At 31.9% G+C, this 14,334-nt stretch overlaps 1 protein-coding gene across 1 annotated transcript; it reads left to right on the forward strand.

Moving 5' to 3' along the window:
• The first annotated feature begins 164 nt into the window (after nt 1–164).
• LOC102585220 (uncharacterized) lies at nt 165–7,773 on the forward strand. Its single transcript, XM_006343298.2, has 10 exons — nt 165–389; nt 1,203–1,331; nt 2,752–2,896; nt 3,287–3,377; nt 3,948–4,157; nt 4,279–4,520; nt 4,728–4,859; nt 6,479–6,546; nt 6,649–6,710; nt 7,285–7,773. Exons 2-10 carry the CDS (start codon nt 1,210–1,212, stop codon nt 7,416–7,418), a joined length of 1,206 nt encoding a protein of 401 aa, XP_006343360.1. The 5' UTR covers nt 165–389; nt 1,203–1,209; the 3' UTR covers nt 7,419–7,773.
• Nucleotides 7,774–14,334: the final 6,561 nt, after the last annotated feature.

Below are 14,334 nucleotides of genomic sequence, written 5' to 3' on the forward strand. Positions count from 1 at the left end.
ATTGCTACAATTAATAACTAATAAAACTAATTCATAACGTATAAATCGAATTGAATCACCGATAAACAACTTTACGTTTGATATTGTTTCTTCTTGTTAGTAAAAGCTATTGATTATAACGGAACACAAAGTTATTCTATTTCGAATAGTTGAAGGTTAAAATTGTCATTTTCACTTGAGTGCGACCCAAGCCCAGCAGATTGCTTGACCCGAATCCTGCTCCATCTCTTCCGTTGTTGTTCTGGCCGCCATTTTTGTGAATTGGAGTTTTCATGGAGATTATGGAAAAGCATTCGTAGTTCGATTTATACAGTTTCTTTTGTTCATTGTAAAATTGAGTACAGAAACAACAATCTTTCAGCATATTACATCCACGATTTTTTCTTCAGGTATTCCGACGAACTTCTGTTTCCTGCTTTCGTTTCCTTTTCCCTTTTGTTAGTGTAGCGGCCGGAGGCGGAACTAGAGTATTAGTTTACGAGTTTGGTTGAACCTGATAGCTTTATGCCAAATTGTGTATTTGTGTTAAGAATCTAGTTATTTTTAACAACAAACAAACAACTAAATGTCCCGGGGATTATTTTGTTGTAGTTACTGCTCAGTGCTCAGTAAGCTTTGTTATGCTTTCACTTCGGTTGTGTCTTTTTGGATTGTTTTTTCTTGAGCTGAGGGTCTATGGAAAACAACTCACCATCTCTGAGGTCGAGTAAGTTCTGCGTACACTCTATTCTACTTTGTATAACTACACTGGTATGCTGTTGGGTCTACATTATGTATGTTAAAAATCTACTTAAATATATCAACAAACAAACAACAACATGCCCAGGGGATTATTCTGTTGTAGTTACTGCTTAGTAAGCTTTGTTATGCTTTCACCTCCGTTACTTCTTTTTGGACTGTGTTTCTTGAGTTGAGGGTTTATGGGAAACAACCTCACTAATCACTATCTATGAGGTTGGGTTAATGTTTGTGTACACTCTATTCTCCCAAGACCTTACTTTGTGGAATTACACTGGGTATGCTGTTGTTTTTGTTAGTCTACACTGGGTAGGTTGTTGGGTCTTGGCAGGGTGGGTGTACACATACCTTACCCCTATCTTTGTGGGTAGAAAGACAGTAGGATTTCTATGTTTGAAGAGTTTTTTTCAAGGATTCATGGGTTTCACTTTCTTGACTTGATAAAAGTTGTTGTCTTTTTTTAGTTTTGTGATGATGGATGTGGAAGAAACCTCAAGTTTGCCTCTGCCAGATGCTTTTCTTGATTTTCTGAATCAACATAACTTGGATCCTTCTATTTATACTGCCACCGATTCTATACCTCGTTATATAAGGTACTTTTTGCAACTTGCAAGCATGTCTAGTGCATTAACTCATTTTCTTTGTTAACATAATGTCTGTTAAATGTGATGTGACTAAATAAGTAGCAAATGCTGTCAGTTACTTCATTGTATGAATTCACCTTTAATTTCCAATGACAATTAGTAAGTTGGTGGTGATACTTTTTTACTTTTTGAGATAACAGTGGTGTCTGGTTCAACTTGGGTGCATTTCGACTAATTTATCGGGTTCGTACTACTTTCTATTAGTTCAAATACCGGGTAATTCTCTTCACCAATGCTTAAATAGATGATACAAAATCACCTAATGGTTTTTTGCCATGATGATAAGTAAGGAGAATAGAGTGGTAATGCTTTTTTCTTAATAACCGTGGTCTCAGGTCCGCTTGCACACATTTTGACTAATTCAGGTACTTACTACCTCCCACCAACGCAAATACTAGATAATTACGTCCACCAAGGCTCAGACAAATAGTAAGAAATTACCTCACACTTCTTGCGCATGTTGGAGTTTTAACCCCAGTCTCTCCCATGGTTCAAACTTCATTGGTGTTGCGACATGCGCAACACCCTTGGGTGCTAGAATGGTGGTACATTTGAAGCTTATTCCTTTTCAAGTTAACCGTTTAGAATTGTTACAACTTACAAAACCTGTCATAATCAGCCATAATTGATGAAGTTTATGCTTACATATATCTCAATTCAGTTGAAAAGTCTATACTCCTGTTCCTGTTCTTATTTATAGAATCACATAATTCTAGTTAGCATTGCCCAACTTTTATACTAACACATAATAGAGATATGTTTACTTGTAGCAACATACTGCCTTCGGGTGTATAGCAAGCTTGCTGAAGGAAACTTGTGTGATGGAAGAGTAATAATCTTAATGTGCATTTGGTACAGAGGAAAACATTTGCGTTAGATTTTTTTTTTTCCATAAAAAAATCGTTTTTTTAAAAATTAAAAATCTATTTCCACCATGAGAACTAAACTTTTTTGGATCATTTTCTAGTGTTTGGTTGTGTATAAAAGTAAGTTGTCTATTGTAATCTACAGAATGTTGTATATGGTACAATGATAGTGTTTTCGTGATATAACTAAAAGTAGTCAACAATGCTTACCTGTTGATTGAAGCAAGTAAAATAGTTTGGATATTTGCAACTGATTTCTGTCCAGAAATAAATTGTGTCATTTTTTTCCTGTTGGTAGAAGATATTTTTCTCAGAGAAAATATCTTCCACCAATTCAAGATGACGAAACATCAGAAAATGCTTTCATTATGAGAAAATTTTCCAGAAGAACAGCATTTTCCTCTAACCAGTCACACTCAGGATATTAAAGGACGTGCCTTCACAAAAATAGATGTAAGAGATCTTCCGCAGACTCATGCTTGCACATTCTTTTCTTCTTGAAGGATAAAGCCCGGTTATGAGGATTTGCTTGAAGAAATTGAAAGTGATATTAGATGCAAGCTTGAAAGAGTTTGTTGGTTGCCCAACTTTTATCATCTTCAACCTGATGTTCAAATTGCTAGTTCGAAGGCATACCAAGAAGGGAAGGTGAGGAATCTTTTTAATAATGTCTCTTGGTGAATATGATACTCATGAGTCTTGAGATTATTATTCAATTTCCAGTATGTCAAAAATGCTCTTCATGGCATTTTTTTCCCTTAACATTCTCTAAAGATTAGGCCAGATAGAAGTTTGTCTCCTGCTCCTACAAAAATATACTACCCCTTTTTCTCTCTCCAACACTATCTTTATTTTTTTTTGCTATCCCCCGCAATTGACTTGTTGGCTTTGTGGTTAGGAGAGTGTCGGCTAAGCAAGATTTACCCCGTTGTGATCAGCTTTATATTGGAACATTCCTAGTCTAATGGTTGATTATAATATATGATCCATTCCATTATAGTTGATGATTTTGAGTAATTATTTTGTCTTTGTATCCAGATGTATGGAATTGATGCAGCATCCGGAGCTGCTGTGACAGCTTTGGACATTTCAGTTGGGGATCATGTCCTTGATCTTTGTGCCGCACCTGGTAATTCCTGACTTGAATATGGAAAAAGTAAATTTCTATTATGGCTGTTGATTTTGGCACTTGGTCACCTCACATGTTACTAAGAATTTTGATTTAGGGCACAGTGTTAGCAAGAGGTACCTACCTTATTATGGATCTGTCAACAGTATAACAACCTAGTGCTTCAAATAATTTACTACGATAATAGCCTAGGCGACAAAGAGGAAGTTCTGAATGGTGAATAAGTGATCTCGTGCTTTGGATATTAAGAAATCTTGAGAATAAGTGGATGCCTTTAAAAGTATATTATTGAACAAATAATAGTGTATTCATTAAAATAACTAAAATTCCTGGATCTAATCTTTTTTTTGACAAGTGCTGGACAAGGCCATAGCTAAATGAAGTATGTACTATATAGATATGAATTATTCATAGGCATTTCTGTTCAAGTGTGAAAACTGAAGATTCCTTGATCTCTTTAATTGATCTGTAGAACCACGTGTTTTTCTGAAGCTCTTAAACTTCCAAGTACCATGTATAGACTTCTGATACAGCATTCCAATTTGTAACTCATTTGATATCTTCTTTTAGGTGCTAAACTTTGTATGATGTTGGACATTCTTGGCAGTTCGGGTTCTGTGACTGGTGTTGACATTGCAAAACATCGATTAGCGGCCTGTAGAACCATGCTACAGAAATATAGTCTTGGTGATCATTGTCGTCTTTTTGTTGCTGATGGAACCAGCTTTTCCCTTCTCCCTGTCAGGGTCCATTCAGGCTCTCCGTTGCAAAATGAAAATGGTAAAATGATTATCATTTAATACCCTTTAGTTGCAGATGCTTCTTTATTTCTTAATAATTTTTGTAAAATCTTTTTGGTCATAGTCTTATTCCAAGGTATTTTGTTTGTCTATTAATCTAGCGGATGAATTTGCTTCCGGAGAAAAATCTGAAGTATATCGGGAGTGGAAGTCCCGCAGACCATGGAAAGAAAGGAAGAAGGAAGCTATAGCTAGAGAAAAAGGTGTCTCCAAGCTATTCTCACCAACTCAAGAACCAGAGCTTATATTTTATGGCCGGTATTCTGGGGTGGTTGGGATGAGAAAAAATGAATTATATCAAAAGATGCCTATCAGTGAGGTTTTGCAGCTCGGCTATGACAAGGTACACCAAAGTTCCGAACCTCCAGATGTTTTCTATTAACCTTAATTTGTTTTTTCCCTGACTTGAAGGCTTATTTTCTTTTTCTAAAAACTTGATCCTCATCAAGTCAAGATTATTGTTTTGGTTCCTATTCAACAGTACGAACGGCTTTAAGATATTTTCTTATATTTTCCTAAATAACTACTGACTAGTTTGAGTTTAAGTCAGGTTCTTGTGGATGCAGAATGTACCCATGATGGTTCTATTAAGCATGTTCAGAAATTTGAGCAATGGGGCTGGACAACCTTCCAGCGCCGTGTGCTAGATGCAGAAAGAACTGATGATCTGACTGTCCTTCAGGTGCTGAAGTTAGCTTGTTTTTCCAGACCTACATATATATTTTACCTTGAAAACACTGGGCCAATTTTTGCAGCTGATACAGCTACTGATTAACAACAGAGATTGGCTCATAGCTTGTAAAAATTAGTATAATTTGGATAATTATGCTTAGTTCGTGGCGAGTAGTAGTTTGAAACTGTTTATATAATTTATGTCTAACCTCCTTAATGATAATTGCCTTGTTACTAGAAAATAATAAAATGAAGTATAACAGTAGATCAGATGAATAGGCATATCAATAATTTCATGGCACACCTTCAACTTACTGAGGAGACCCTAGATAGGAAGGTATGAAGGTCGAGGATTAGGATAGAAGGGTGGTAGGTAGCCGAGTGTTGTAGTACTTTTACGTGGGAGAGGCAGGGGGTTGTCTCGTTTTATCTTCTCCTTTATTGTTGATCTTATCTTGTATCACATAGTATCTTGTTTTTCTTTTTTAATTTACTACTACATATTACTTCATTTGGTTTGTTTGTCTTGCTATTTTTGCGGTCGTTATTTCCTTTCTACTCTGATTACACTTTTTAAGCCGTGGGTCTATCGGAAACAACTTCTCTACCCCACCAAGTTAGGGTAAGGTCTGCGTACATCTTACTTGCCCAGTTACCCTATATCCCATTTGTGGGAATACACTGGATAGATGTTGTTGTAAAAAAACATGAGAATGTACAGATGCAACTTTGCACCTCTTTGTGGATTTTGCTGGTTTTCTAATTTCTTGTTAAATGTCTGTTGTCTGGATCACATATATACTATACTTGATGCTTTAGATAATTGCATCTTCCTCAAGAATAGTCTCTAACTCTCAAAAAGCATGAGCATACCCATAATGACAAGATGTGAGTATGATATTGATTCTAGGTCTAACCTGTGCGTTATTTGTGAAGACTTTCTGAAGAAAAGGCCATGGAAAGAATTTCAAAAGCAATGTCTCAGAATCACTAGATCTTATCTGGCATGCATATTGTTGCGTGATAAGAATAAAAAAAGACATTTCAAAGCTTATTGCTCTTCGATATTTTTAGAACCAGAATCACAATTAGGTATATCAAAATGAATTTAGTAAGTCACGTCCAAGTTTTGCCATTAATTCAGATGTTTGTTCCAGGTCTTAGTAGCACTTTCGGCTGTAACTTTAGTTTGGAGATGAATTTTATTGTGGGCTACTAGGTAGTAGGTACTCTTTAATTAGTAAAGGTTATAGAAGAGGGTCCAGTCCCAAGCTGTAAATTTTCTTAATTCAGAGAAGTTGGTGACTGGGTTCTATCATCACAAAAAAATTGAGCTTGTTTATTGGAAATGTGGTAGGGAAGATTCTGCAGCTCTATAGTTTTGCATGTAACACTTGTTACTTCTGGAGGATGGGCATAATCTCTCTTCTGCTCCAGCTTTGGTGTCCTCAAAATTATCTCTCATGAATATATAAATCTTTCTAAATTCAGCCACATGTAGTTAAATTTCCACGTTTTAAGTGAATTTTTCTCGTCTTGGTGCTTCATTCCTCATTCAAAGTTCTTCTCCTTGCTCGAGTTCGTTTTTTCCTATGTCTTTGCGCACAATAATTTATCCGTTTCTTGCAGCTGCAACTTCTGACTAATGGATTCAGATTGCTCAGAGTTGGGGGAGCCCTTGTCTATAGCACTTGCAGGTGTCCATCTGCTTGTAATCCCATGGCTACAGATCTTCTTTTCTATCCATTCTATTGATACTCATAAATCCTTTTCGTTGTTTTTGTGTGTGTACCAAATAGTTTAACCTTTGCTCAGAACGAAGATGTGGTCGAGCGGTTCCTTTCGGAGAACACATCTGCAGGTAAAATTTTACTTTTGTAATAAATCTAGAAACTGATAGCTTGAGGTGCTTATAATTTCACAAGCTGGGTGCCAGATATGATCACATATGTGGTTAAAGTTGTTCATTATCCATTGCATATATACCTATAGTGAAGTTGCTTCAGCTGCTTTTTTGAAGTTATACTTGAACCATTCGGAAATAAACAGCCTCTTGCAGAAATGCAGGGTAAGGCTGCATACAATAGACCATTGTGGTCTGGCCTTTCCCCAAACCCTGTGCATAGCGGGAGCTTAGTGCACCAGGCTGCTCCTTTTTATCACCTGGCTAGGGACTTCTAAGTTAACTGGTTTGAGGGGGTTGGCTGAGGCCGTATAATGTAAGTAAAAGTTTAACAAAAGCCTTACATAAGACGGGTTTTATTCAGCTACATTGTAAATCATCATTAGAGTTCATATGAATTGCGTGAAAGACACCGTTGATTCATAGTCCTTGCGAATGAATACAGGCTTTCCTCATCTCTGACACTTTTCCGTCTACCAGCTCCCTGTTTTTTGTTGTATTGATGCAGTCAGTTTTCTTATTTATTTTTCAGAATTGCTGGAGATTACTGCTGCCAAAAATTGGCCATGCAAGAGTGGTCGAATACAAAAAACCTTACGATTTGATCCTTTGACATCTTGTACAAGCGGACTCTTTGTTGCTAAGTTCACAAAATTGGCCATTTAGTCGAAAGAGGTTTGTTCTCTAAACCCTATCCATATCCTAGCGCGAACATCATAGTTGGCTGGCATGTTTAGTATTCTACTTTTACCTTTCAGTTGTGCGGAAACACCTTCATGTTAGTTTATGCATAAACTTCTTATGTATATGATAATCCATGTTTGACACACACTTTGTAGATGGGAATAGCTTCTTCTTTTTTCTATGGATGGAAATGAAAAATCTGTTTGCATCAAAAGTTTTTGGAGTACAAATATGTTTGGGAATGAGGTGAAGTTACTATAAGAGATGTTCTCTTCTTAAAAAAATTTAAACACGAACATGTTATAGACTCGTAAAAAAGAATTGTGTACTAGAGGTAGATTCAGGATTTAAACTCTATTTGTTCAACTTTTGAAGAATCTCTTTATTTCTGTCTTTGGATTGGATTTACACAAATTTTTTCGATATTTTCTTCGGGTTGCTAATGCTCGACGAGGCATGAGTTTTAGTATCATAAGCGTGAACGCAGCGGATTTGAGCTTGGAGACTTGGAACAAAAATCCATTTGTTTGTATCAAGCTTTTGAGGGTCTCATTTTTTGTATTGAATCCATTATATTTTTGAAGTTATGAGTTCATATCTACTATTTGTTGCAATTTGTTAAGTTTTTACACATTTACGTTGTGCGTGAAAATGATGGATTCAAATAAACACGATATTACTTGATTCACCTTTTAGATTCACTTATCAAATTGTACTAGATATATTACTAGTTGTATCTTTATCATAGGGAAATAAGTGTATATATGTAAAAATATAAAAGGAAAAAAAGCACGATTTATCCTTGCGAGATTTGGAAGTGGAGAATGCATAGTGTTTGATGGGTACGTAGGATCAAACGTAAAACAACGTTCGAGTGTAACGAATCAATTTGATAAGAATATATATTTTAAAATATTGGTTAAAATTTGCATAGTTTAATTTTCAACTAATATGAAACAGAAAAAAGTATAAAGTAATGGTAAATAAATGCTAAAACTGATGTAACTCACCCATTAATTAAACTACATTAATTATCTAAACAACGTATTTAACGTAAACAGGGGCAAAACTAAGTTGAACTAAGGGAATTTAATTGAATATCCTTCGTTGAAAAATAATATTACGCAAATCAAACATAATATTTTTATTCTATACTTAATTTATCAAATATTGACGTAAATTTTTCTTTTTTAGGAAAAAGTAACAAAGGAGTTCCAAAAGTTGCTGTAGGTCATATAAGTCCCAGTTATTTTTCTAAATAAATTCCCTTGTATAAAATGAGAAAAAAAAAAAGGGGCTAAAAAGTTAATCAACATCTAATTAAACGATAAATTAAGAAGAGAAAGAAACGATAATAGACGGTCCTACTAAAATGAGTTAAGAATTCAATAACTTTATTTTAGAACTCAGCTAACAAACAAAAAAGAAAAAGAAAAAAAGGGACCACAAAGTCCACAAACCAATAACCAACTTGAAATTTTGAATTTCGCTCTATGTACAAAATGTCAAAAGTTCTATACTCCTCGAGGCTCAAACTAGCTTTTCTTAAATTACTTTAGGTCGCAACGCGACCATCACACGCGATTCAGAAACACTTGAGTCAACAATTTTTTTTGTCGATAACCTTGGTTCAATCAATCGAATATTGATTAATACGTAATCCATCAAACACTACTCCGAGTTTTTCCTTTGTAAACTTTGATCCTCATAGAATCTCTTAATAAATTCCTCAGCTCTTTGCTCCAAACGTTGCCTTTCCTCAAAAGTAGCTTCATCTTCTTCTTCTTCATCATAATTTCTCCAAAATTCTTTTCCATATTCCAATTTTTCTTGGCAAAAAATATTTTTTCTTTTTTGAACTTTTTTTCTTTCATTTTCATGATATTGACAATTACATTCATAAAGACTCAATGTTGATGAGTAACAATTAGTAGGAGGGACTTTTTTTGTAATTCTTTTGCTTTTGGAAGGATTATTTGATGAGGAAATGAAGAAAATACTAGAAATTTTCTTAATAAGTTTGAACAATTTGTGGGATTTATTTCTTGAAGGGAAAGACATATTGTGTATAGAACAAAAAAAACTTTGAAACGCATGCAATATTCTTTGATAAAATTGTGAATAAATGTTAATGTATATGTTATTATATTTAAATAAGGAACATTTAATTAGGGTTTTTAATTAATAAGGGAAGTGATATAACTTCGTATCTTCAAGTTACATTAGTTAAATTCATTTCCATATAAATATCTTTGTGGATTAAAAGTTTTTCCGATGAGGTATGAAAAAATTATCATATATCTTATTAATTTATGTATCATATTTATTAAATTTACATAAAAAATAATTTATTATATATAAAGTACAATGAATATATCAAAATTATTGCATCTTACTAAATTATGTATCATATTTATTGAATTCCTATAAAAACTAAATTTATTATACATAAAGTATAATTCTGATTCAATGTGATATACTTTTTTGTTAAATTATTTATTGTAAAATAAATTCAAGAATGCAATGATTCATTGTAAAAATAAATCCATTATACATAATGTTTGTTGTTTTTTAATAATAAAATATTATTCATTATGATTAATTTTACTAAAAACATTCTATATACGATGGTGAGGGAATAAACTATATCAACGAGATAGGAAATTTCTTGAAACTTTATCCATAATGACTTCTCATTTAAAAGGTGTCATAGAATCAACAATGACACATCAAATACGTAAATCATTATGTGAGTACAAAAGAGATCATTCCACATGCACTCAAAAAGATTTGCAAGAAAAGTTAGAGATGAGTACTAGATTTAAATTTTAACAAAAAACAAAACACTATAGAATCATATTTCACTAAAATGTCTTAGATATATTCGTACTTTTAAAAATTTATTAATTATAATGTTAATGTGATAATATATTTATATAGGGATCTTCTGAATATTATCTTATCGAAAAAAGTGAATTTTCATTGACCCAAGTAGGGCCAGGAGGAAAATATTCTTTTACAGACATTCGTAATTTACCAAGTATTAATTTAGTGAAGTTTTACTGTATATACAAAAATATAGTAAAAGCTTATTCGCATTTGGTTTGGAGGCGGAGCGAGAGTGATTGAATTCAGTAGTTTTGTTTACTATGTATTCTATAATAAAAATGTATTTAATATATGTACATATTATTAAGGGATAAGGGTCTGAAAAATACCCCAACTTTGGTCGGATTTGCTGTTGCGATACTAAACTTTCATAAGGACCTATTACCTCCCTAGACTATTTAATACCGTATTTTTTACCCCCTGAACTTTTTAATAATGTATTTTAAAGGTATATATGTGCCCACGTAATAGGTCCTCATGAAAGTTTAGTATCGCAACAGCAAATCCGACCAAAGTTGGGATATTTTTCAGACCCTTATCCCTATTATTAATCAGAATGTACATATACATTGATATTTCGGCTACATTGGTAAATTAGTTAGTTCCGTAATATTCCCTTACTAATTTAAAACCTAATAACTTGAAAAGAATAAAATCTAAAATCTCCCTTCTTTGCCTAATATTTGACCGAATTATATATTTTATTATGATCAAATAAAAATATTAGGTTAAATATTTATTAATTAACTATGATTTAATGATAAAAATATATATCATATATTCATTAAGTTTAATATAAATTAACACCAAGCGCAGATAAATTTTATTTTTACCATAAAATATATATTAAGTAGTAAAGCTCTAGTCAACCTAGGAAAGTGATATACTTTGGATCTTCGATAAATGAAGTTTCATTAGTTACCTTTACTTTCCATAAATTTTTTAGATACTTTAAGGACTTTTTTTTTTATCGTAATTAAATATTTTTGTGAATTGAAATATTTCCGATGAGGTACACAAAAAATACGGTAAAGATATCATCAAATTTTAAACAAATAAAGAAAGAAACAAAAAAGGGTCACAAAGTCGACAAACTAATAAGCAACTTAAAATTTTAAATTCCCCTCTATACATAAACAGCAAAAGTTCTATATTCCTCTAACTAGCTTTTCTTAATTACTTGCTATTAGGGAGAACTTGAATCAACACTCCTTTTCCTGGATAACCTTAAGCCAATCAATCGAATATTGATTAATTCATAATTAATCGAACACTACTCCAAATTTTATCTTTGTAAACTTTGGTCCTCATAAAATCTCTTAATAAATTCCTCAGCTCTTTGCTCCAATCTTTTTCTTTCCTCAAAAGTAGCTTCTACATCTTCGTCATCATGATTTCTCCAAAATCCTTTTCCATATTGCAATTTTTCTTGGCAAAAAATATTTTTTCTTTTTTGAACTTTTTTTCTTTCCTTTTCATGATATTGACAATTACATTCATAAAGACTCAATGTTGATGAGTAACAATTAGTAGGAGGGATTTTTTTTTCTAATTCTTTTTCTTTGGGAGGGATTATTTGATGAGGAAATGAAGAAAATACTAGAGATTTTCTTAATAATTTTGAACAATTTGTAGGATTTATTTCTTGAAGGGAAAGACATATTGTGTAGAGAAAAAAAAAAACTTTGAAACGCATGCATATTATTTGATAAAATTGTGAATAAATATTAATGTATATGTTATTATTTAAATAAGGAACATTTAATTAGGGTTTTTAATTGATAAGGGAAATAATATAACTTTGTATCTTCAAGTTTCATTAGTTAAATTCATTTCCATATCAATTATGGAAAAATTACAATAATATACAATTTAAGACGACCTTAATTTACATAATATTATTTTAGTCTTTTTATTACAACAATAACATTTTAATTACAAACATGATAATTTATTAAAAAATAATAATCTACATGATTTAAGAACTATTTTTTTTGGTTAGTGAACTGATTATATGTAACTCATATTTTATTTACTTTTTAGAATCCCAATCAGAATTATATTTGAATACATTCCTTTAATAAATATTTCACTTATTAACCTTCACACGAATGAATACCATTGTTGCACTCTTATTTTTTTCGATATTAACGCACTGATTACTACTCTTTCCAATATTTTTTTTCAATGTCACCCTTATCAAGAAAAGGATTGTATCTCTTTCTTGATTAACAAATTGCTTTCAAACTCTTTGTTTCTTTTCAAAAGATCATATGTTACAACACAAAAAATGTTCTTGCTTCTTGAAAAAATCGGTTATGACTACTCCCCGATAGAGTCCTCGTTTGATGAAGTATAATATCAATGTCAACAGTTTGATTGTTTGTTCAACACCAAATTTTCAGTTGATTGCTTTCACCCCTTCTCCCAAAAGTGAATTTGAAATAGGTAATCTATCTGGTAGTGAAGTTCGTATAGTTGAGGTCAATGAAACAAAACATAAAAAGAGTAAAGAGAAAGAAGATGGTGTAAAATCAAACATTGTTACACCCAAATATGGAGGAAAAAAGGGTAAGGAGAAAGTCATTACGAATGTTGAGTACCCTCATGATAGCAATTTTGAAGACATATACCAACTGCAAAAAGAATCCGTCTCAACAAGGTGACCAAATCAGAATCTCAAAAAAATTTCCAAGGTATCTTTTTTTTTTCCAAAAATTCTCTACTCTTTGGTTTCTAATTCTAAACATGCATAATATATTTTAGTTTTTTTTTTTTTTTTGTAGAAATATGGTGTGGATGATGGGAAAACAAAAGACATTAAATGTGGTAACATGAAAAAGACAAAGTTATCCAAGGTATGTTATATTTTATTTTTTCTGTTTGAAAAAACAATTTTTTTGTTGCTTTATTTTTTTTGTACTTGATAATGTTCATTTTATATTTTAATTTTGGAAGTTATTTACTTGTTTACTAATATAGAATGACATGTATAAGTTGTTTTTATTTGTTCAAATTATATACATAATTTGATTTTATAAATGTGTTATTTGTACAAATTATATTGGTATATAAAATATGATTTAGAATGAGAGTTGTAGTTATCTATGTATTTTAAGTGACATTCACATTTTACAGTTTTCATAGCTCTATTTATAGTTCTTTGACTTAAATGAATTATTTACTTTTTAAAAAAAAATTATAGCCAAAGAAGAAACAATCACATTGGTGTTCCTACGTCAACGTTAATGTGTTCAACGAGATAACTAAACGTCTTTCCGAAGTCAACATGCTTCACCTATTTAAGGAATCTCCTTTTGGATATCTATTTGATTTGCCTTCGATAAAGGTTCAACATCAAATCATCAGAATATTGATGTATGTTGAGACCAAAAATGATCGCGACGATATGTTCATCGTCAATTTGACCGGTAAAGATCTCCATTTTGGCATTAAGGAATTTCACATTGTGACTGGTTTTAAATGTGGGGGACACACATATTTTATTTTTGACCCCGACAATCCATCAAAACTTATGAGTTTATACTTCCCTAATTCTTCTGATAAAATCAGCTCACTAACCAAAAAAATAAATTTTAAATCGTGTAGATTATTATTTTTTAATAAATTGTCATATTTATAATTAAAATGTTATTGTTATAAATAAAAAGACTAAAATAATATTACGTAAGTTAAGGCCTTAAATTGTATATTATTATAATTTTTCCTTCTTTTTATTTATTCGGATAAAAAAAGTGATTAGAAGCTATGCTTTTCTGACATTCTCCCACGTGGTTCCTACTATAAATGAAACAAATAAAAATATTTCAAAATTAAAAAATAAAGAAAAAAATCATAAATTAGAAATGTTTTAGTAATTTCACATTTCATCGAGAAAAAGATTCAAACATATTCTTTGTAAACTATTTGAAGTTATTCGAATTTTTGATTCATTCATACACTTGCTGTCAAATCTAAATTCACTATCCCTTAAAACTTTTAATCATGA

The sequence above is a fragment of the Solanum tuberosum genome, unplaced genomic scaffold (genome assembly GCF_000226075.1).
Source record: "Solanum tuberosum cultivar DM 1-3 516 R44 unplaced genomic scaffold, SolTub_3.0 scf00039, whole genome shotgun sequence".
Lineage (NCBI taxonomy): Eukaryota > Viridiplantae > Streptophyta > Magnoliopsida > Solanales > Solanaceae > Solanum > Solanum tuberosum.

Coding starts and splice junctions, on each gene's coding strand:
- LOC102585220 (XM_006343298.2), top strand. CDS start 1,210: ATGATGGATGTGGAAGAAACCTCAAGTTTGCCTCTGCCAGATGCTTTT. Junction 2,897..3,286: donor AGGCATACCAAGAAGGGAAG/GTGAGGAATCTT, acceptor CTTTGTATCCAG/ATGTATGGAATTGATGCAGC. Junction 6,711..7,284: donor TTCGGAGAACACATCTGCAG/GTAAAATTTTAC, acceptor TTTATTTTTCAG/AATTGCTGGAGATTACTGCT.